Below are 23,084 nucleotides of genomic sequence, written 5' to 3'. Positions count from 1 at the left end.
CATGTGCACAGAAGAACCAAATGTTTCCATCCGCCACAGGCATTCTCTTCCTTCAGATCCATCCCTCAAAAACCACCTTTTCTGTGAAGCCTTTGGAGTGAGTCCCTTTATCCTCCTATAACTAACCTTCACGAGATTTAACCAAGACCCTAAGACTCCTAAGAAAAGCCAAAATGCTAGACTTGAGGACACTGCTGCAGTGATAGCAAAGCCTCCTTCCATGGTTGCCTTCTTTCTTCTAGAGAGAGAACTCGGATGTGGGGTACAATGTGGCATTCAGCTGCTCCTTTCCCACCTAAACCCAGGGCCCATCATAATGACTCCCACTTCTCTGGTGTGTTATATACATGGGCGATAGAATAACGCCAAGTATGTAGTTTCTCCTAACACGTAACATATTTTCAAGGTGACACAAGTATCAAGCACATTTCCTTAGCTGCATTTTCTTTCTTCTTAAAATCTATTTATTTAACAAATGAGCAAGCGAAAGAAAACACTTTTTAAAAACCCGCCTACTTTCAGTTTTCTAAGGCAGGAACCCGTTTTTGTCACTTTGGGAATGTCATGGCTGGCTGCTGCTTCAACTTTTTCATGCATTTTCACACTCCCAGAATCAGAACGAGATCGAGACCTGCCGGATGCAGCCTCAGACCTCTCCAAGAAAGATGGCGAAGTGGTCGGCCTCAGGAGGAGACCCGGAAGGCCGCTGGAACTAGACAGTGAAGGAGAAGAGGAGGATTCAGGCAAGGAGGAGGAGTCGTCTTCTGAAAAGGAGGCCGAGCAGGAGGAAGAGGAAGGGGAAGGGGTGATGAAATCCGTTTCTGACAAGGTAGGTCCCACGACCAACCTGGGCTTTTTTCTCTTGGCTGTGTATGTGTGAGTGAAAGCCAGCACCTCCCTCTTGTAGTAGTAATAATAATAATAATAATTTATTATTTATACCCCGCCCATCTGGCTGGGCTTCTCCAGCCACTCTGGGCAGCTTCCAAAAAAATATTAAAATACAGTAATGCATCAAACATTAAAAGCTTTCCTAAACAGGGCTGCCTTCAGATGTCTTCTAAAAGCTTGGTAGTTATTTTTCTCTTTGACATCTGGTGGGAGGGCGTTCCACAGGGAGGGCGCCACTACCGGGAAGGCCCTCTGCCTGGTTCCCTGTAACTTAGCTTCTCGCAGCGAGGGAACCACCAGAAGACCCTCGGTGCTGGACCTCAGTGTCCGGGCAGAACGATGGGGGTGGAGACGCTCCTTCAGATATACCGGACCGAGGCCGTTTAGGGCTTTAAAGGTCAGCAGCAACACTTTGAATTGTGCTCGGAAACGTACTGGGAGCCAATGTAGGTCTTTTATGTGGTCTTGGCAGCCGCTCCCAGTCACCAGTCTAGCTGCCGCATTCTGGATTAGTTGTAGTTTCCAGGTCACCTTCAAAGGTAGCCCCACTGGGGCTAAGTTGCTAAGTCAAAGGGAAAGATGAGTTTTGTGGCAGGCTGTTCCCCCCTAGCCACAAAGTTTTCTTTCTTCCTTGCTTACATTCTAGATATTGCTTGGAATCAGGGCTGAGTCAAGACCTTTAGAGGCCCTAAGCTCTTAAAAGTTTCTGGTGTCCCCATACATATCTAATTCAAAATATAAAAAATAATAAACGGTAAAATAATTTTTTATTTTTCAGAATGGAACAAAACCTGCATTAAGATGGAAAAGAATGTTTATTTTTGTATACTTTCACTTTATATTTGAAACATTTTCTCCTGCTTTTACTAATGTCAAAGTCTTTGATCAGATCCTAAAAACTAATCTTATGTAACACATCTGCTTCTATCCTTAGTCAAGATAAGGCATCCAGCCTGTCTTGTTGCATAGTTGTTCCGTTGGGATTTTTAATACACTTCAGTTGAGAAAATTGATGCTCAGCAGAGCAGTTTGTGACCATTAATGTTAAAAATCTGGCAGTGGAAAATGTCTGTGGTGCCCCCTTCCCTTGATGCCCTAAGCATGTACTTATTTCACTTAATGGTTAATCCAGCCCTGTTTGGGATATCCCTTTGTGTAGCTGCAATTGATTAGATATGTTCGTATGTGTTGCTTTTCTGAGTTTTGAAATATTTCTGTAGCTTATTTCCCCCCTTAAAAAAACTTTAAATGTGTCTTCCATTCTATAAAGAAGTGTCATATTGCATGTCCTGAGTCCACCAGCCTATCTTTTTATCTAGACATTATACCAGATGTGCCACAATGGCACTGGACCTCTTTCTTATGTAATAATATAAGCCCTCGGTCAACATGCTCCCCCACCTGCAAAAAAATGAGTGTTTGTTGCACTTTTAAAATATGTTCTCTCTCAAGGAACAGGAGGAAGACCTCAATGAAGAGGAAGGGGAGGAAGAAGATGAAGATGATGATGACGACGACGATGATGATGAAGAAGAGGTTGAAGCAGAAACAAGTGGAAAGGAGGAGGAACAAGATTCTGAAGAAGGTATGATGTCTTGCTAGCTCTAAGTAAATGAGATCTTGATGTTTTGACTAGCTGACTAGATGAGGCATTGTCCAAATCTCCAGGTAATATTTAACTGGTGCTCATTAGAACAAAAGCTCAGCAGGACCTCCTGCAATGTGTGAGGCAAGCTCAATTTCATGAGCTATCCTGAAAGGGATTGAAGATAAAACAGCAAGTATTGTCATATAATAGTATAGTTTAACAGGCACTCAAGTTTAGAATGCCATATTCAGTTCTAGGTGTCCCACCTAAAAGTAAGAATGAAATGCAGAACATGAAATACTCACTTAAAGCAACTGAAATTAAAAGTGGGGAGGTTAACATTGTCTTACGAAGAGATGTACAAGAAGTTATGGCTGTTAATATGAGATAAAAAATTACTAAGGGCAGGTAAAATTCTGTATGGTGAGACGACAGCTTCTCTTCTTTTACTCCTACATTAAAAAAAACCCTTGAACCTTCTACTGTCCAGGTAAACTATGGTACATTCAGGATAAAAAGTGTTTTCACACAGCGCATTGCTTTGGGCCATTTCAATGGCTACCAGAACAGATGGTTTTATAAAGACTTAGGGAGCTCTCTAGCATGGATATGTGACAGGGAGGGAGAGAAAAAACAAGCAAATGGAAATCTTATGCTTCTAATTAATTTCTCTTGCCTGTCCTGACCAAAATGTGTTTTTTTTGTGTTCCAGCAGAAGATGTAGGAAGTCCTGCCTCCTCTGGAGCAGAGATTGAGTCATCTGATGAAAGTGAGGAATCCTCAGAATTTGGGACGAGCTCTGATTCTGATGAAGACGAGGAGGAGGAGGAGGAAGAGGAAGGGGAAGAGGAAGAGGACTATGAGGAGCAGGTGGAAGATGAAGAAAGAGTGTCTCTGCAGCAAGAAACAGAAGCCCTGCCTACCCAGCTGGCCCCTGAGTCTCTCACTCAAGAGGCTGAAGACGATGATCAGAAGGAGACCATCCTGGAATTGTTTCCAGTGGACGATTACATTGAAGGGACTCCTCTAGTTCTTCCGGAGCCTTTGATGCCAGAAGGAGAGGAGCAGAAGGAAGAAGTCAAGCATGCAGAGGAGGAAAGTGGGGAACTCCTCCAGCAGTCTGTGGCTGAAGTACTGGTGGTGATTGAGAAAGCCCATGAGGAGAAGCTACAGTTGTCACCAGTGTGCGTGCCAGGTGAGGGGCAATTTTGACCGTTTTGCAAACTCTCTCCTCCCAGTATCTGGTGAGTAAGGGCTCTGAAAGCCTGTCTCTGCTCCTGCCTTTCCTCCTGGAGTAGGGGTCCCTACCTTTGGAGGGGAAAGCTGATAAAATATTTGGAGGTAGGCCTTGCATGAGTGCAGAACCTGTCATGAAAAAATGCCCCTGGCTCCACAAAGACCTGTGAATCACAGAGCAGCTGAGCGTGTAGCTCATTCTGAAATAAAGTTTGGGCACACGTGCTGATGTGGGAGTGGCTTGTGGGATTTAGGGCTGAACAGGATCACATCAGAAGCAGCTTTAATGTGTCTTGTGCTGGTTTCAAATTCTGTCTAGTTCAACAGCATCTTGATTTAAAGGCCTCTCTTAGCCCTACTCTTAGGATTTCTTGTTCAAGTTCCTGATCTGAATACCTCCACATTTAGTTTTAAGCAGGGCTGGGCAATATCTGGTTTTCAGCATCATGATATATCAGCAACTAAATACTGTGATATGCTGATATCTCATGATGTCTGACTCTGGAATGTATCTCGGCTACTTCTTCCTACCCACCTTACAGGAGGTAGAAGCAGCTGAGATACATTGCCCAGCCCTACCAAACCATGATACTGCTCTGGTTTGCATGAGCTGGGGGGAGCAGGAAGCTTCCCGCCCCTCAGCTGAGTGAGCCCTGATGCCGCTCTGATTCGTGTGAGCTGAACGGGCAGTGCAGGGGCTTCCTCAAAGGCACGTGCAGGCAGGCAGACGGAGTCCGATAAGGTGCTCTGCCTGTCTGCCTGCACCTTTGCTGTCTGCAGGCAATTTGAACTGGTGCAATGTATTGCCAGCTCAAATTGTTTGGATGCAGTATTGTGATCTGAACAGCATACCAGTTTCAGACAATTTATCAATATATCACCCAACTCTAGTTCTAAGACCAAACAAAGTAATTGATAGCGCTGTGGTGTTCCAGTGACATGGCAATTAAGTCATAATAGTTGTTCCAGCTTCTTTTTTAAACGTGAACTCAGTTCAGATGTAGCAATGTGGCTTGGCATTTATGAAAATGAGTTTCAGCCTGGTTTCTTCTGTAGAACCATGGTTTCCAGTTATGTGGTTTGCACATAAACAATGGTTTGCTGGTTCAAATGTCATGGTAACTCACAATTTGTTGCGAAAGAGGAAGGGAATAAGCACATGGGTAGGAGAGGGGAAAGGACACACAAGTCCGATCATATGGTGGCTCGTTTACCAGAAGTAATGTATTTAGCATTAACTCTGGAAGTGTATTACTCTAATCTGACCAAACTAAGCGTCAAGCAACCATAGCTGTTAGAGAGCCGTAAAAATTTGTGTCCTGGGCTTTTAAGACTCATCTACCCATGTATTATCTGAAACCCAAGGGGTGCATTGGTTGTCAGATGTGAAATTTATTGGCATTATTTTCAGCTCTCCTACCCCACCACATGGTTCTATGTGCTCTATGAGAAAGCACTCCAGGTTTCATCCTCAAAGCGCCCTCTCAAACACCCCTGTTCACAAGTCCTCCGATCAGCTAAATAGAACTGCTGCTGGCTGCTAACTCCTCCCCCAACTCACTTCCTCGTTCAGCCTGGCTTCTCTGTCCACTGGGTTTGTCACTATGTGGTGGCAAAGATGATGTAGAAAAACTGCTGAAAATAAAGATTGTGTGCACTTTGTGCTGACTGCCCAAGTAGATACCAGTGGGTATCTGGCGTGAAATTTGCTTTTTTAATGGCACAGTTCTAGCCATTGTGATTTTAGACAGGAATTTGAAAATGTGTTAGCTGCATCCTTGAAGACTTAGTGGAGCTTTGCAGGGGTTTGCAAGTGGGTTCTTACCTCGGTGCTCCATGAACATCCTTCAGTCTGCCGCCTGTATAGATCCTGTTTCTATTCCCAGCCCCAGATGTTTGGGGTAAATGCCCTTTGCGTCCCCTCCAGTCTTCAGGCAGTTTTGTAACCACGGTGTGTTTCCTTAAAGTGTGTCATTTGCTCCTCTGTGTTTTTCTTTCTAGAGGAGGAGTCTGAACCCGATGTCGAGCTGGAGCCTGAGGCGCTGGTCAGCCCACAGCCAGAGAGTCAGGATGAAGAAAACCTCTGTCCACCAACGCCGGTGGGGCTTTTTGGAGACATTTTGGCCAGCAGTACCTCCTTTTTCACCAAGCCGGACAACAACATTTCTGAAGCCCCAGCAAAAAGCCGACAGTCCCGCTCAGCCGAGGAAGAGGACCGTCTCCCTTGGACTCCCGGAGGAGAGCGGCAGGCTCACTTGGAGTCTCCTGGGCTTCCGCGCAGTGCGGTGCCACCCTCTTCGCTTCCCCTCCCCTCAGTCACATCTGGTAAAGAGGAGCCATTCCTCCTTCCAGAGCAGTTCCCGGATCAGTTAAGCATGACCAAACCAGCCCTGGAAGAAGAGCTCCCTCGGACTCCTGGACGGGACATTGCAGCCAAGTGCTCTCACACTTTCTCCAAGTCCCAGAGCACGGACACTGTCCCAGCCACCCCTGGCAATGACGCTCCTCTCACAGGAAGCAGCTTGACCTTAAGTTCCCCTCAGGTCCCAGGAAGCCCCTTTTCCTACCCATCCCAGTCCCCCGGGATCAACAGTGGCGGCATTCCTCGGACGCCTGGGAGGGATTTCACTTTCACCCCGACTTTCCCAGAGCCTGGTGCTACCCTTCCTTGCCTTTCGTCAGGCAGGAAGCCCTCTGAAGACGAACCTGATGAGAAAGTCTTTAAAGAACCTCTTGGTGCTTCCTTACTGGCTGGCATGAACAGCGTTCCCTCCCCCATTCCCTTTGCCAGTCCACCTGTCCCAGCTTTCCTTGCACGTCTCGACTTGCCCCCTAGCCAGCCAGTACCTCTTGCTGCTCTCCCCAGCTTTTCTGTGGACTCAAAGATGCCTCTAGAGGAGTACACCACAGAGGCACGGCCCCTTTTGCCCTACCCAGAAGTCTCTGTGGCTTCCCCTCCTCTCCTGCCTCAGCCTCCCTCCTCTGTCTTGCCCATCAAAAGGAAACCAGGGCGGCCGAAACGATCCTCTCCTTTGGGCCCTATGTTGGATGCCTATTCTGGCAAGCCCATTGAGCCTCCTCTTCTTCCCATCCCAGTTGTCTTGACTGAAAGTGCTGTGAGCAAAGATTTGTTGAGTAGCCACCCAGAGGCTTTCTATGCCCTGAAAGATCCGGAAGCAGTGACCCTGGATTTCCGGAATGAAGGCTTCCATGACAAGCTCCCCCCAGATGTTCTAGCTGAGAAGCTTCCCTTTAAGGAGCTGGAGAACCAGTGGAACGAGGACTTGAAAGAAGAGGAGGCCTACCTGAAATCCAAAAGACAGTGGAGGCGACAGAAAAAGAGGCCGGAGGACGTTCCAACAATTCCTTCCCCTGAGTATTCCCCTCATCAGTATCACTTCAGGCCCCGCTCTGAGTTTGAGGAGATGACCATTTTATATGACATTTGGAATGGGGGCATTGACGAAGAGGATATCCATTTCCTGTGTGTTACATACGATCACTTGTTGCAGCAAGACAATGGCATGGACTGGCTCAATGATACCCTTTGGGTATACCATCCTCATATCCTTTTTTCCCTTTTTCTTTTTTTTCTGGATTACCAGATTGGGCTTCCTTGGGGACGTATTGTTTTTGAGGAGCTGGTTTTATTGGGCATTGCTGTACTTGGTTGGTAATTTTGTTGTAAGCAATAAGCCTTAACAATACTGCAGAAAAAATATGAAAATATATACACTGCATATGGTACTAGCAGGTCAGTTCCAGAAACTGTTTAAAAAGTGGAATAAGAAACAGAACTTAGTCCAATGCACGGTTGTCCACAAAATCCTTTCTAAGTTTAGTTGCTAAAACAGCAAACTTGACTACTTTTTAATATTTCCTATTTATTAATGTCATTCAGCAAATATGTCTCTTCAGCAATGACTGGGCCACCATCCTGGCCAAAAAAGAACCCAGTTATTCCTCTATAGGAGCAGAAACAGTAACTCATGAGCAGGCTTCTCAGCAGTTCCTGAACCCCCTTGACTGGGCAAAGCCCTGTTTCTAAAGGTGTCTGGCTGGACTCCTGAACGTAACTGACAGTGCCATAACTACAGTCAAAAACAATAGCAGGAAACCACAGGAGGTCCTGCTTGCAGGTTTACTACAGAAATTTGGTTCCCCACTGTGTGGGCAGGATGCTGGACTAGATGGGCAATTGGTTGGCTTAATCCAGCAGGCTCGTCTTACATTCTTATAAAGGGCCTTTTACATAAAAAGAGTTGGGCATTGCTGTAATGATTATTTGCAGTCATCAGATACAAATGTATTTTTGGCCCTAAAATATTGGGCTAGTTTTTATATGACTTGTAGCTTCTAGAAGCGCATGAAAACCTGCTTTTGTTCTTACTACACACGTCTGCAGAATTTCAAGGTTCTTCTGTGCAACAGGCTGGGGGGCTCAAAAAGCAGTTCTGACATTAAGCCCCCAAACTTCCTAATATATCCCATTTGTTGACATCATCCTGTTGAGGTTAGTCTTCCCTTGTCCCATGGAGTGTGCTGAACTCCTGTTTCACATCGCAGCAAAACCTCTTGCTCTACTTAACAATTCTGCCAATTGAGTTGACTGTTTCATACTAAAGCAAGAGTTTTTAGAGACGCCTGCTGTGGCAAAGATTTAAAACCCCTATTTAAAGTGCTAGCCTCCTTGGGAGCACTGGAACTGGACCAGACATTCAGACCTTTTCCTAGTCTACAGTCTTAGAAATGGAATGGTGCTGATGACGATGACATATAAATCATTTTTGCTAAGCATTGTTGTGGTAGCAACTGAAACAGTGATGAATAACATAACTAATTCAAAATACAGGTGATGATTAGTAATAAGCAAGTGCAGCATCTTTTATTTTAAAAGCATTACTAAATTTTAAGCATTGTAGCCATTCTGCTACTATTATTCTTATTCTTATTCTTATTCTTATTATTATATCTATATACCACTAACATGCCAAAATGGCTTCCAAGCTGTTTACAAGTTTAAAATAAATTATAAAATCCATACATAATTAAAACACCAACAAATTCAACATCCCATCCCCCCAAAAAAATATAATAATGAAAAAATAAAGGCAGAACACTAAGTTAAAACTGTTTGCTTAGTACCATCTACTGACATCATTTTGTTTAGTAAAAATGATATGCAACCCTAGCATATCACAGAACTCTTTGTCAGGCACAATTCAGTTCTGCTTGATGAGTTTGCAAACTTAACAGGCTCGCATGCTCCTCTGCCAATGGTTCAGTGGAAGATTACGTACTTTTGACATGCTTTGTGTCTGGCAGTTGTTACATAGTGATCTGCCTAACAGAGAAAATGGGAAATTCCACTCCCTTACCAAATACATATTGGAGAGATTCCTCTAGCTAATGCCTGAAAAAACACCTTCCCCTCCACTGCTAGGTAAGAGCATTAAGATCAGCAAATGATACCCAGCTAGCTTTGACATGGCTGGATGATGCTTGGCTTGCGGTAGCACAAAGGTGGGCTCTTCCTCTGGTGCCTCCAGTGTTGTGGAATGCCCTCTCTGCTGAAGAACAAGAGGCCCCATCGGGACTGGCATTCCACCAGGTATTGAAGACACCCCTAGGTAGGCAATCATTTTACCTCTTCTGATTTTTAACTCGCTTGTTTGTTACATATTTTCATCATGAAAGTTTTTAATGCTTACCTAGATGGAGGCTGTGTTTGTTTGTGTGTGTGTGTGTGTGTGTGTGTGTGTGTGAGAGAGAGAGAGAGAGAGAGAGAGAGAGAGAGAGAGAGAGAGAGAAACTCCCGACTTTCTTGTGGCCAGAATGTAGCAGACCCTGCAAAGGTAAAAGCCACACCTATTTCTCCACCTACTTTCCCCTCTGGCCCTGCCCACCACTGGTATTCAGCCCCAGAAAGTGGCCCAGGTGGCAAGGAGGCCCTTGGGCTAGAATATGTTGCCCATCTCTGGCTTAGGGCCAAGGGCCCAGCAAGCTTTGCTGGCATAATTGCAGGGCCTTGCCGCCCACATCTTTCCTGGGTTTTTCCTTAACGTGGAGTCCACCAACCAGCTTTTCTACTCCAAAGAAGAAAAAACGGGACGATGGGATGCGGGAGCACGTCACAGGCTGTGCCCGCAGCGAAGGCTACTACAAGATCGACAAGAAGGACAAACTGAAATACCTCAATAACAGCCGTGCATTTGCAGAGGAGCCTCCTGCCGACACGCAGGTAAAGGATGGCCCCCTCTTCTTTCTTCTGGCTGGGAGTTCTGCTGGCACCTCCCTCCTCTCTGAAGTCCACCTGAACCCTTTTACAGTTTGGGGGCAGAAAAGACATGGCGATTGAATTGCACCCTTGAGTTGCTGAATTAATTGTAACCGTCTGGAGAAGGTGGTAGGCAGGGATATGAGATGTTAGGGGGTATAAATGGGACAATGTGGCCGGCAAGTCAGCTGGGGTGCGTTCTCGCTTGCCAGAAGAGTGGAGCAGAAAAAGAGCTAGGAAAGGCAGAAGGGCAAACTTGTGGGTGGGGAGCATTCAGTTTGGGGGTTAATTTTTAATAGGATTTAATATATTTTATTAGCTCACTTAAAAGAATAGAATGTTCTCTATATAGAATAGCATCATAGAATTGTAGAGTTGGAAGAGACCATGAGGGTAATCTGGTCCAACTGCCTGCAGTGCAGGAACCTTTTTGCCTAGTAAGTAACTGCCTTATGATCAAGTCAGCAAAAAACAATAATATATGAATTTACATTACACCACTTTTTGCCAGTTGGGCCAGTTGTTTTGGACCACTACATGGCTGTGTTGGCTTGGGATGATGGGAGTTATAGCCCAAAACATCTGGAGGCGCCAGGTTGGTGGGTGTGTGGCTGGCTTATGCTTTGTCAGGCCATTGTTCTACCTCTCCCACTTCTGGCTCCTCTGACTGGCTATGGGCATCCAGCCCTGGTCTTCCTCGCCACCTTCCCTCTTCCTTCAGGCCGCAGGGATTGAGCCTGGCGCCCTCTGCAGGATAAACATGGGCTGCACTCCCCCTTGGCTATGGGCCAGTTTGCCATCTTTGAGCAGCTCTCTGGGATCTTGAGCAAAAATATTTCTCAGCGTGCAGATGCTGTGTCACTGAGCTCACCCCAGCCTTGAGGCTAAACCTGCCTGAGACCAGTTCCACTCTCCTGCTTGCTAACTGCTATGCTGTCCTGTTTTTGGTCCTCAGGGAATGAGCATCCCTGCCCAGGTGCACGTTTCCACCCGGGCTGGCTCCGAGAGGAGGTCCGAGCAACGCAGGCTTCTGTCCTCCTTACCCGGCAGTTGCGACAGTGACTTGCTCAAATTCAACCAGCTCAAGGTAAGTTGTGCAGCTTCCCTCTTGGAAGCCTCCATTTACTATAACCCCTACTGATCAGTGAACTTGTCTGCCTTCCAAGTGACGAAGTATTTGATTGAGGAATGGCAGGAAAGGGTTAAAATCATGTTGCTGTGGTCTTGGGGCAAGCTTTGCAGAAGGAATCTGCAAGTCCCTTTAAGAGAAGGCCTGAAGGGTAGCAGGAATTCTGGGATGTGACATTTCAAGAAATTCCAGATATTGAGAAAAGTAGCTGGAGAAGGAATGGTTAAAATCCCTCAGTTGGCACCATTACATTTACTTGGAATTGCATAATAAAACTTAATTGGAGATACATTTGTGGCAAGTAGAATGATGGTTGCCAAAATTTGGAGAGATTTAAAGGAGTTCCAGGGAGTTCCAGGTGGCGCTGTGGGTTAAACCACAGAGCCTAGGGCTTGCCGATCAGAAGGTTGGCGGTTTGAATCCCCATGACGGGGTGAGCTCCCGTTGCTCGGTCCCTGCTCCTGCCAACCTATCAATTCGAAAGCACGTCAAAGTGCAAGTAGATAAATAGGTACTGCTCTGGCAGGAAGGTAAACAGCATTTCTGTGCGCTGCTCTGGTTTGCTAGAAGCGGCTTAGTCATGCTGGCCACATGACCCGGAAGCTATACACTGGCTCCCTCGGCCAATAAAGCGAGATGAGCGCCGCAATCCCAGAGTGGGTCACGACTGGACCTAATGGTCAGGGGTCCCTTTACCTTTAAAGGAGTTCCAATTCAACTTATTTGTATACTGAAGTGTGGCAGGGGCCCTAAATGAAAAACTCACCCAAAATAATAGAACTGTGGAATTGCAGAGTTGGAAGGGATCCCAATGGTCATTTGCAATGCAAGAATTCCAGCTAAAGCATCCATGACAGATGGCCATCCAACCTCTGCTTCGAAACCTCCAAGGAAGGAGAGTCTACCAAGCGAGTCCTTTCCACTGTCAAACAGCTCATACTGTCAGAAAGTTCTTCCTGCTGTTTAGTCAGAATCTTCTTGTCGAAGCCATTGGTTTGACTCCTTCCCTCCAGAGCTGAAGAAAACAAGCTTGCTCCCTCCTCCATATGAAAGCCCTTGAGATAGTTGAAGATGGCTATCCTATCTCCTCTCAGTTTCCTCTTTTCCAAGTTAAACGTACTCAGCTCCTTCAACCATTTCTCATAAGGCCTGGTTTCCAGACCCTTGATCATCTTGGCTGCAAATCTTGAAAGGACAAAAATGTTTGAACCAACAGTTTTATTATTTACACAAGCAGGGAATAAAATGGCAATTAAATAATCTAAATGACTTTGGAAAACTCATGACTGTAGTTTGTTCCGAATTACCATGTTGGCTTTAATGCAGTTCCTCACACCCTGGAGATGGCCTGTGAAGAACAAGTTATATCAAACAGGATTGCCTGTGCTCTTCAAGTAACTCCATATTAGTTTTTACGGACTGCCATTATTTTATATTCTACATGCCTCTCTGTTTTCTGTTACTCTGATAAAGTAGCATTAAAATGGGAAGTGTGGCAGGAAGGGGCACTGGCTGCCATGGCCCAAGCTAAGCAGCCTCTAAAACGTGGTTTCGGCTTATTTAGAAATGGATCTTCTGAATGGCATGTTGCTGGGTTGTAAGCCCCGTTGTGCTCGGTCTGCTTCAGCACTGTGCCGGTTTTCGAACAAATGGCTTACAGGCACCCTTTTTATTGTCTCTCTTCCCCATCGCACAGTTCCGGAAGAAAAAGCTAAAATTCTGCAAGAGTCACATTCACGACTGGGGACTCTTTGCAATGGAGCCCATTGCTGCTGACGAGATGGTGATTGAGTATGTGGGGCAGAATATCCGGCAGGTAAGAGGAGAGGAGCCACGCGTCGGAGTTCCAACCCATAGAGCAGCTTGTAAGGAGTGGCGTGAGCCCCATGTGGCCATGCAGCAGAGCGAGGGGGCAGAATGTGTTGCCCCAGCTCAGCCTGCAGGCGGGCAATACTGTCCCCCTTCTGTCCCATTTAGTCCACTTACAGCACTCTGTTTCTTTTTGCCCCTCTGGCAATAAACAGACCACACATCGTTCAGAAAGTTTAAAATGCTTTATTTACAGATTGAAGGTCTGATACATGCATTGTTCTGTACAGCAGCAATGACAACCCCAGAACTGCCCCCCTTTGGCCATTCTTACTTTTCCAAGTGGGCCTTGCCCCCCCCCCATGCAAAATGGAGATCTTTTAAGCTTTCTGCCTTCTTAGCAGCATGGGTGGCCCACCCCATTTTGACACCTGATGTGAAACAGGAAGGTGCTGCCCCTCACCTGAAATCTCACCAGATGATGCAGAACTCTCACAAGATCTCACGTGAGATCTCACAAGCTCTGTGAAAAGTTCTGCGAGTTCTAATCAGAAGCTGCTGCTGTCAACCCTGAGCTGGGTGGGTGGGGTGCCGCCCTACAAGTTTTTGCAGCCCAAGGTGGCTGCTTCAGTCCTGCTCCCTGGGCTCTGGGAAGGTATTGCATGGGATTGGCACGGAAAGAGCTTTTATGCTGTCTGCCTTGCTGTGTTTAATTTGTGTGGTTGAGTTCTGGCCAGCTGCCAAGCACATACAACTGCAACCACACTAGTCAAATGCACACAACTTGTGAGTCGGCTGTATTGCCGTCTCCTGTGCCAGTATCCCTGTGAAAATGGTGCTCTCTGTGTTTACCTTTTGAAATCTTTCTACTTTCAGCCATGGAGGGTCTTTATAAAATGGTGAGCAGCAAAATTCTGACAGGTGTCACCTCTTTGGTTTGGTCCCTCTTCTCTCCCTTTCTTAATGTGGCTGCTCTTGGAAGGTAGCTCTTGTGACCTTTGGCTTCTTCTGCAGGTAATTGCTGACATGCGAGAGAAGCGGTATGAGGACGAAGGCATTGGCAGCAGTTACATGTTCAGGGTTGACCACGACACGATTATAGATGCAACAAAGTGTGGAAACTTCGCCAGGTTTATTAACCACAGTTGCAATGTAAGTGTTGCTTTGCCTTACAAGCTCCACCACTCACTTGGTGGCATCAGACTTTATTCCTGTACTAAATGTGAAAGGGTTTGTAGCTACACACACAGAGAGAGAGAGAGAGAGAGAGAGAAGTGCTTTTGCTCTCTGCTTGCTCCCCTTGCCAGCCCTACCTGGTCCGGTTGTGGTGTGGCAACTGGGCTGCATCTGGGCTTCCTTCATTGCTGCCCAGGCAGTAGGAGCCACCATTGTCACTGATCTCACTGCATCAGCAGCTGCTGCTGTTGTTCGCAGGGGCAGGCGGGGGATGTCATCAAAGCAAAGCTTCCAGGACACAATGCTGCCATCCCCAACACCACCTCTTCCTCTGCTCTCCATTACCAGCTGCTGAGGGCTACCCTGGTCCTGGTTTTTTCCCTCACTGCAGTTGCTGCTGCCAAGCCCACAATCTTGTTGTGCCAAGGCCTCATCCCCATGTGCAGAGGGATGGAAGACACCCACCGCTTTGCCATAGGCTCACCCTGTGTTCTGGCTTTATCTCAACTGCAGGCAGGGGCAAGTGGATGGCCCTGAGAGATCCATTCAAAATTGGGCGCTTCTCCCTGGCGTCACCTGGGTCGTGGCAGCGTCTCCCCTTTCCAAGCCCCTGTCACCTCCCCACCCCAAATTCCTTTTTGTGTCCCCTGGTGGCTCCAACTGTCATCACAGTGGGGCAACAAACTTGTAGGGGTAGAAAGTCCACGTGGGTGGGTGAGTGGATCTTCCCACTCCTGTGGCCTCTCTGTTTCCCACAATCCTCAGGCTCATACTGTCTTATGGAAGGAGGTGACTGATTGTTGGCTCTTCAGTTTTGATTTCCCTCCCCTGCTCCTCATACCTGTTTATCAATAATAATAACAAAATTTATTTATACCCCGCCCTTCCCGGCCAGAGCCGGGCTCAGGGCGGCTAACACCAGTAAAATTACAATAAAAACATAATGGGGGAGGGGACAATTTAAAATAGAGGTTAAAATGCAATTTAAAATGCAGCCTCATTTTAAAAGTAGCCCATGGATCAAAACCGTAAGGGGAGGGAAAACATAAGGGTCAGACTGAGTTCAAACCAAAGGCCAGGTAGAACAGCTCTGTCTTGCAGGCCCTGTGGAAAGATGTCAAGTCCCACAAGGCCCTAGTCTCTTGTGATAGAGCTTTCCACCAAGTCGGGGCCAGTAGTGAAAAGGCCCTGGCCCTAGTTGAGACCAATCTAACCACCTTGCGACTTGGGACCTCCAAAGTGTTGTCATTTGTGGACCTTAAGGTCCTCTGCGGGGCATACCCATAGGTACGTGGGTCCTAGGCCGTGTAGGGCTTTAGAGGTCAAAACCAGCACCTTAAACCAGTGATCTTTGCAACTTCTTTAAGTTTTCTCTGTGCCTAATGCTGTGCTTATCATATGTGCTTCTCAAGTATATTAAAAGGTGGCTAGAAAGAATTTTTTCTTTTGTTTCTTCAGCCTCCCTTCCCAGAAACACAGAACACACACATGCACACACATACTAAGACAGTGATGGGTCCGAAATCTAAACAAGCGAATCAACATCTTTAAGCCAAAGCTTTTAATTAACTGCTTCTTTTGTTTTAGCCCAACTGCTACGCTAAAGTCATCACAGTGGAATCTCAGAAGAAGATTGTCATCTACTCGAAGCAGTACATCAATGTGAATGAGGAAATTACATACGACTACAAATTCCCCATTGAGGATGTAAAGATCCCCTGTTTGTGTGGCTCCGAGAACTGCAGAGGGACCCTGAATTAAAGCCCAAGGTTTTTGCCACGTGGTGGCTGTGTCCAAACTGTGGTAGCCGAGGGTGGTTGCACTTTTGCCAAAAAAAAAAAAAAAGTAAGAAAAAAGAGAGATGAGGTGGAAGAAGGAAAATGAGGAAGAGACAGGGGAACCTATATGGCACTTTCTATCCTTCTGTCAGGAGAAGTGCAAATTGAAGACACGCACACTAGGACTCTTCAAGCTGCAGGTGCTTTTCATCTTCAGATTCACAACCCCACCTCTCTCCACCCCTCGTGATCGTTCCCCTTACTCAGTGGCACCATAAATCAAAACACTCTCTCTTCTCCCCGCCTCCTGCTCTGCTCGCTCCTTTATGGTGTAGCTCTCATGGGTAGAGCGAGGTACCCTTACTATCCTTTAAACACGTTCCTCTCTCCATAAAATGCTGCTACCTTTTACTCATTTGTCTTGTGGAGGGTCAGGAGAAAGACATTCAAAAAATGTGAAGCAGAGACTAAAGACACAAGAGGCCATGAGTTGAATGGAAGCTGGCTGGGATCGCCTGCAGTGAGCGCTGGGACACCGACGTCAAGTGGAGGCTTTCTCAAGCAGGCAGGGAATTCTGTCTGGGTCTGCGATGCACAAAAGGACATACCTCCTCCCTTCTGTGGATCAGAGTTGTGGTTGATGTTGTCACCTTGGTGCCCACCTGGGCTTTCTGCACACTGCTGGTCCTTGTGGGGGAGGGAGGGGGGACTATAGCTTTAGGAACCCAATAATGAACCCACTACTTTTCTTTTTAAAAGCAGAGCTGGATCCCCCCCCCAAATTTCCCCCTCTATTGTAGCACTTGCTATGCTGTAGAAACTGTTGGTTTGGCAGCACTCTGAGTGTGCTCCACCAAGCCCTGTTTCCATACGTCCTCCACACACTTGAGGCTTGCACAGGAAACCAGGGCAAACATCTCCCTCCCCTCCAAATGCACAGAGGCTGTGCAGATGCCAAGTGGGGGGTGAGCTGGGACAATATCTGTCCTACCCAAGTCAGCGGCTGCTTTTATCTCCTTGGTTTTTCACCCTCATCATCCCATCCCCTTTGGCAGAATGCTCTTGTCCTTAAATGACAATCTTTTAGGTTTCTTCCTTCCCAAGTATTGAAGAGACTTCTGACGAAAGAACCAGGTCTTGCCTGCCTCAGCCCAGTGGAGCCTAGTCCTCATTTAGCTTAGTTTGGTTGAGTAAGGCAGGGAGGGTCCCCACGGGGTGTGGATGTTTGTGTGTGTGTGCTTTTTGTGTGTGTGTGGAGAGCAACTGTTTTATGGCCTGAGAAAGCAGCACTTTTTTGTGGTCAAAGCTTATTTTCAGTAGCAAGCAGATTTCTTGGTCAGACTACATCCTCACTCTCAAATGCCTGTCCTATAATTATGTAGTGCTTGTTTGCACTAGAGAGATTAGTGGGGGTTCTTCTTTTTGATTAAAACCCAAGCAAACATTGCAGCAAGAAAAGTGTGTGGGGTGTGCCTTAAAAAAAAAAAAAAAGAATTAGCCTCAAAACTGTTAAAAGAGTGTTGAGTCGGGCAAATATTGAAATATATGCTCATCTTCAGTACTCCTCAGTCTTTTGCACCTGGATTAAATTTACTGGACTTTAAACTTGGCTAAACTAAGAATTAATTTCCCAGAGAAAAAATAGGAAGATGCACAGATACTCTGTCAGGCCTTTTGCTCCTTCCCGCAGCACCCGCACCTAATTACTGACATTTTGTGTGTGGTCTTGATGGCTTCCATAGTAAGGCAGTGGAATTTTGCTTGCAAAATATAACATCTAAAAGTCAGCGGCTTTCCGCCCTTTGAGGTTCAGAAGCCGAAAGGAAGAAGCAAGCCTGGTGTGTCTTTCTGGGCAAAGTGTCTCTGCTGGCCTTGTGGGTTGAGGAGCTTGAACAAACTCTGGCCATTGAGTATGGAGGACCATGTGTTCAGTTGGTTAGATTATCCCAGCCTTCCCCAACCTGGGTCTCTTCTGTTATTTTGGACTACAACTCCCATTGTGGTCCAAAACTGGAGGGCAGAAGCTTGGCAGTGACCTTGGTTCTTTAGCCAGTCCCCCTGCTTCCTTACAGGTTCTCCTTGGCATGTCTTTGGTGTGGCTTTTTAATGCTTCCAACCTTTTGAGAAAGCCACATCCATTTCATGTAACACAGAACATAGTAAGCAAGCTGCCTTATCTACAGGCTCCCACCCTTGCCCATGCTCTCTCATGCCAGGAGTATAATCCAGCATCTCCTGCAGAAACACCAGCTGGAAATGTAGGTGAGGGCGTGTGCAGGAAAGATGCCTCATGCGGCCTCTCTGTATTTATTAACCCTGCATATTTTTGTGTGTGTTAAACGAATTGTTTTCTTAAGGAAGTACAGCAATACTAAAGCTACTCGTATCAGTGTGGTTCTGCTGGATAGCCTTAGCTTGGAACTTGAAGCAACTTCCTGGCATAGAAGTTGTGACTACACACACACACACACACACACACACTTTCAAAAGTGTTTTCTTTCATATACACAAGCGTGGTCGAAATTTTTAAATTATGACTGCTCCAGATCCGGTTATTCTCTTGTTCCTTGAAAGGCTCTGCATTGAAGGGAAATAATTTTGGGGCACAGGTGATCAGCTTCTCTGTCCCTGCTCCAAACGAGGGGAGGATTTTTATGTTCCTTAAAACAAGAGAGGCAGATCTCTGGAAGGAATAACGGCTCCAGTCTAAGTCTAGAGATACAATCCTGATCCTACAAGTCTCCCCTCTAACCCCAGCCACCCAAGAGGCAGTGCCAAAGTCTCGTCGGCCCACCCACAAGCCTTGACTCATCCACTCCAAATGGAGGGCCTGGCAAGGTGGGTGTGGGATTCAACTTGACTTTCATTGAGTTTTCACACCGGTATTATCTAGCAAATAGAAACGAACTTTCCTGTGCTTTCAATCCCAGCCTGCTTGGTTTCATACAATCATTTTCCCTGACTCTAGTTTCCAGTTTCAGATTAAATCTTGGAAGGAGCCAGTGATGTCTCACTCTGACAGATATTTATATTGTCAAAGCAGCTTATTAATACAATGGGGGAGAAAATAATTTGTAAACTCTGATGGAGAGCTGTTTCAGTTTTGTCGTTTGTGACCTATTTTCAGGGATCATTTCAGTGCATTTCTGTATAAAAAGTTTTTTAAAGGGTGGGGGAGATGAAATTTTGACATTTAAAATGGACACATCATCTGTGCATAGCAGCCGTTCAAACTCTTCTCTTCAAACACTGTTTCTTGTAGAAACATGTTGATTTTTGTTTTGTATGTTTTTGGCTGTTTTCTTTGTACTTCAGAAGCATGTAAATAATTTGTTAAAAGTGACTATTGTAGTTTGGAGTTCTTTTTTAAAAGATTGTCAGCCCAAGACCTCAGTAAGAGAGTGGGAGATTGGGGTGGGGGGAGGAGAGCTGGCGCCATTTACAGCTTGTGTCAAGCTATGTATAATGTAAATTCTGTACAAAATATCTTTTTTTTTTGTCAAATACGTAGATCAAACTAGAAGCATTAAGAAGCTGAAGATTTAAAAGAAAAACCCTGCCAAGTTAAGGCTTTTTAAAATTTGCCTTTCTGATACCTTAATGTGCAAAATCTATTTATTTCAGACAAGAAAATGTGTATAGTCTATTAATGACAACCTAAAATGTATTTAAGCAAATCTATAACTTTGACCCTCCCCTGGCAATTTTATTTTATAACGTTCCTTCTCAATTACCAACGTAGTATTTGTAGCGATTACAAAGAAAATTGCATTAGCCACGGTCTGGAGCTCCAAGGTGCTCCAGTGCTTCTCTGTTGCTCCACATGAACAGGGTCTTCGCCAGCTAGCAAAGTCCTGCTCATCCGAAGCTTTGTCTGTTCTCATGAAGCTCTCACCTCACTGGAGCTTCTGGGACAAGGCAGTGGTGGGGAACAAAGGATACTATGAATTTGGGAGTTAGTTCTTAAAATGAAACACTGTGGAGGGGAAAACCTTAGTCCTTGTACCTGAATTCTGTAAAAATACCGGTTTTTAATTCGCAGTGTGAAAAATAAAGAGCTCCTTTAAAAGGGGCAAGGAAAATGGTTTGCAATAAATGGCATCTATTTTTTATGTTCCTTAAAACAAAACAAAAAAAGACAAAATTAAATCTCTGCTTTTGAGATTTGGGATTTTTTTAAAACCTTTTGTTCCCTTTTGTTTTGAACAGCTGTATAAGTTTGGGACTGTTCTGTGCTCCGTCTTCAGTATACCTTGTTTAGAAGAACGTGGTTTTTTTTTTTTTTTGTTGTGGGCATGTCATGCTGTAAATATTTGTTCATAATTTTTTTGTGAATTGAATACTATGTACCATTGTATTATAGTAACTTTTATAAAGCAAACCATAAATATACTGACTTTTCTTACAGAAGAGCTGTGTGTTTGGTTTATTAGGCTCCAGGAATTGTTATTGAGGACTGTTTGGAAGCACATAGAAAGAGAAAACTGGTATTTGAAAATACCTAAATATCCACGAAGATGTGATGTGTGAACATGCATCTTTCTCAAAGAGAAGATTCACATATGGCAGAGCTTCTGGAAATGACACAAAGGTTGCATGGGCTTCTGAGATACTTGCATTACATTAGTCATGAGAAATGGGAGGCAGAAGCAAGGCTGTGTTGTGTTTTTACTATTTTTTGTTAGGAGCCGCTCAGAGTAGCTGGGGCAACCCAGTTAGATGGGTGGCATATAAGTAATAAATTATTGTGAGGCAGCCAGTTACGGTGTTGCAAGCTGGGATGACACACAGCAGTGGCAAGATACTGGAAAGTAGAGCCATGTATGCCCTGTGGCTTAACCTCTGCCCTCTCAGTCTGCTTGCTGCCCTGGAGGACATTGACCGCCAGCAACTGCTGAAGTGCCAAGATTGGGGCTGCAGCAAGGTGCTATCTTGTCCGTTGTGTCATTCAGAATATTTCGGGCCAGCCAAGCACAGGAGAGGGACCATTGCCCTCACGCTCCGCTTCAAACTTCCTGGAAGCGTCTGGCTGTGAGGAAAACAGGTGGACCTTTTCACCAGATCCAATACGTTCTCTTATTGTTGCCTGCAACAAAATATGGTGTAGAGTTCTCTATTTCGGAATGCTAGCCAGCCAGCCAGCCACGCATTCTTCCAGAGCGCCCAGCTTCAGACAAGACTCCCCATTGCTTTCCACCCTAACGTTCTGGGGGCCACTGGGTTTGTTCAGGCCTTAGCAAGCTTTGGGTTTCTCCCCATTTTGGTCTTGTTCCGCCAGTATTTTTTTTTATTTCTGCAAAGCTGGGGGTTCTCCTGAGCCTGCTGCTGCTACTTCTGTCTTGTACATAGATTGTGCTATTCAGGCCACTGATCTGATGGCGGCTGGAGAATGAGTTGCTACCAGCCTGAAAGATGTCCTAATCTTTATGCAGAGAACATTTACAGACCTAACATAACCATTGCCCTTAATATATAGAAAGGAAAATATGTTTAATGGCTTTCATCCTAAACAAGCGTATTTTCACTGCCCCCCATAAGGACTAGGAACTTGCTTTTTAAAAGTTTTTATCCTTGCAGGGTACAACTGTGGAGTATATGCAAGAGGTAGGACGGTACAGGATAGGTGTGATGGGATTGGGCAGGTGTGGTGGGCAGGTGAGCACCTCAGCTAACCTCTCTAACCTTAAGCAATGCACCAAGACAGGGACAGGAGTCTGTGGTTCTCCCAACTGCTGCTGGACTCCCAATAGCCCCCAGTCAGCATGGCCAATGGTCAGGGATGAGCAATATCTGAGGGGTCACAGTTTGCTACTCCTGTCCTAGATAAGGGACCGGGTGGGGGAAGTGCATTGAAATAAAATATGCAGTGAATCCCATCAAGCTTTGCAGAGATCTGTGTGGCTTGGTTCAAATAGGAAGCATAGTATTGGAGGCCAGTGAGTTGGGTGTGTGCTGCTGGCCCTTCTGAAACTAGTTATGTCTCTTCTGGGGAAGAGAAGCACCCAGACCCCTAGAAGAGGCAGGGTCGTCTTTGTATTTTGAAATGCATTTTTTTACTTGAAAGGTACATTTGATTATTTTTGAGCCAGTAACTCTTTGGCAAGCACAAAAGCCTGTGGATAAGTAAATTCCTATCCTTGTGTCAGTCCAAGAAGTAGAGATTGGGGCACTTTGTACTGAAGTATGAAAAAAACATAATTCCTCAAGCACTGAGGGAGCTGTAAATAGAGAAATTCATCTTCCTCTCTCCTAATACAGTGGAACCTCTACTTACGGACATAATCCATTCCGGAGGTCCGTCCACTGGTTGAAACAGGAAGCTAGAAGAGGCGTCTTGTGTGCATGCACATTCGGCAGTAGCATGCTTCTGCGCATGTGCATGCGGCGGCCGCTTCTGTGCACGTGCAGATGGCAGAAGCCGCTTGCGCGAATCGCGGCAAACCCAGTGTTTACTTCCGGGTTTGCCGTGGACGCAACTTGGAACGTCCGCGAGACAAGGCCTATGTAAGTCGAGGTTCCACTGTACCATGTTGATTTGCCAGGACATACTTACCATTGTGTTGATTCATCTAACATAATGTCGTACAAGGACTGCTTGTGTTTTAAGATTATTTATTGCTTTATTATCTGATCCTGACTTGTAGCTGGCTTTGTTTACTTATTGGTACACCTGGTCCTGAAACCTTTTGACAGAGGCTGGGTTAACAATATTTTAATAAATGATGTGAAGATAGCCACTAAGTTTGAAGGGCTTTGAGCAAAAGTTACACAAATCTCAGGGAAGCCAAGTTCATCTACAGAGGAGCAGGTGGAACCTGCAGTCCTCTATCTGTTGTAGGGCAGGCTACAGTGCTTATCATCCTATACCATTTGCCCTACTGGCTGGGGCTGGTGGGGGTTTGAGGTCCAGCAATAGCTGGAGGGTACCAGGTTCCCCATCTCTGCTCTACAGACGTGGTAGATAACAAGAGCCTCCTTGGACAAGGGCAAAAACCAGAATGGGAAAGGCTACTTATCACTGGCTTGTGAGCATCTGGATCTTGCAGCTGGGTGCTGCTGCTGCTGCTGGAAGCAGACTGCTGCACTCGGTGGCATGTAGGTAGTCACCTATCAACAAAAAATGGCACAAGGAAGGGTTCCTGCATCGCCTGGAGTTTGGACTTGATTCATTTTGAGGTCTCTGATTCCATGACTCAAAAG

The 23,084-nt window shown here is 45.8% G+C and overlaps 1 protein-coding gene across 5 annotated transcripts in view; it reads left to right on the top strand.

Annotated features, from left to right (window-relative positions):
• The window catches only part of SETD1B (SET domain containing 1B, histone lysine methyltransferase), a 68,277-nt gene extending 47,983 nt beyond the window's left edge, over positions 1-20,294 (top strand). For 3 of the 5 annotated variants that reach the window (XM_083589678.1, XM_083589676.1, XM_083589674.1), the window contains 9 exons: positions 612-829; positions 2,344-2,476; positions 3,192-3,674; positions 5,717-7,279; positions 9,790-9,956; positions 10,948-11,079; positions 12,818-12,937; positions 13,945-14,082; positions 15,694-20,294. In XM_083589678.1, the coding sequence (XP_083445804.1) occupies positions 612-829; positions 2,344-2,476; positions 3,192-3,674; positions 5,717-7,279; positions 9,790-9,956; positions 10,948-11,079; positions 12,818-12,937; positions 13,945-14,082; positions 15,694-15,867 (3,128 nt within the window). In that variant the 3' untranslated portion in view covers positions 15,868-20,294. The remainder of the gene's footprint in view (positions 1-611; positions 830-2,343; positions 2,477-3,191; positions 3,675-5,716; positions 7,280-9,789; positions 9,957-10,947; positions 11,080-12,817; positions 12,938-13,944; positions 14,083-15,693) is intronic. The other 2 variants (XM_083589677.1, XM_083589675.1) reach the window with 1 other exon arrangement.
• Positions 20,295-23,084: the final 2,790 nt, after the last annotated feature.

Source organism: Podarcis filfolensis (genome assembly GCF_964270895.1).
Source record: "Podarcis filfolensis genome assembly, chromosome: 16".
NCBI classification, from domain to species: Eukaryota; Metazoa; Chordata; class Lepidosauria; order Squamata; family Lacertidae; genus Podarcis; species Podarcis filfolensis.
The sequence above is the reverse complement of the archived record's forward strand: the minus strand, read 5'-3'. Positions and strand labels throughout refer to the sequence as shown.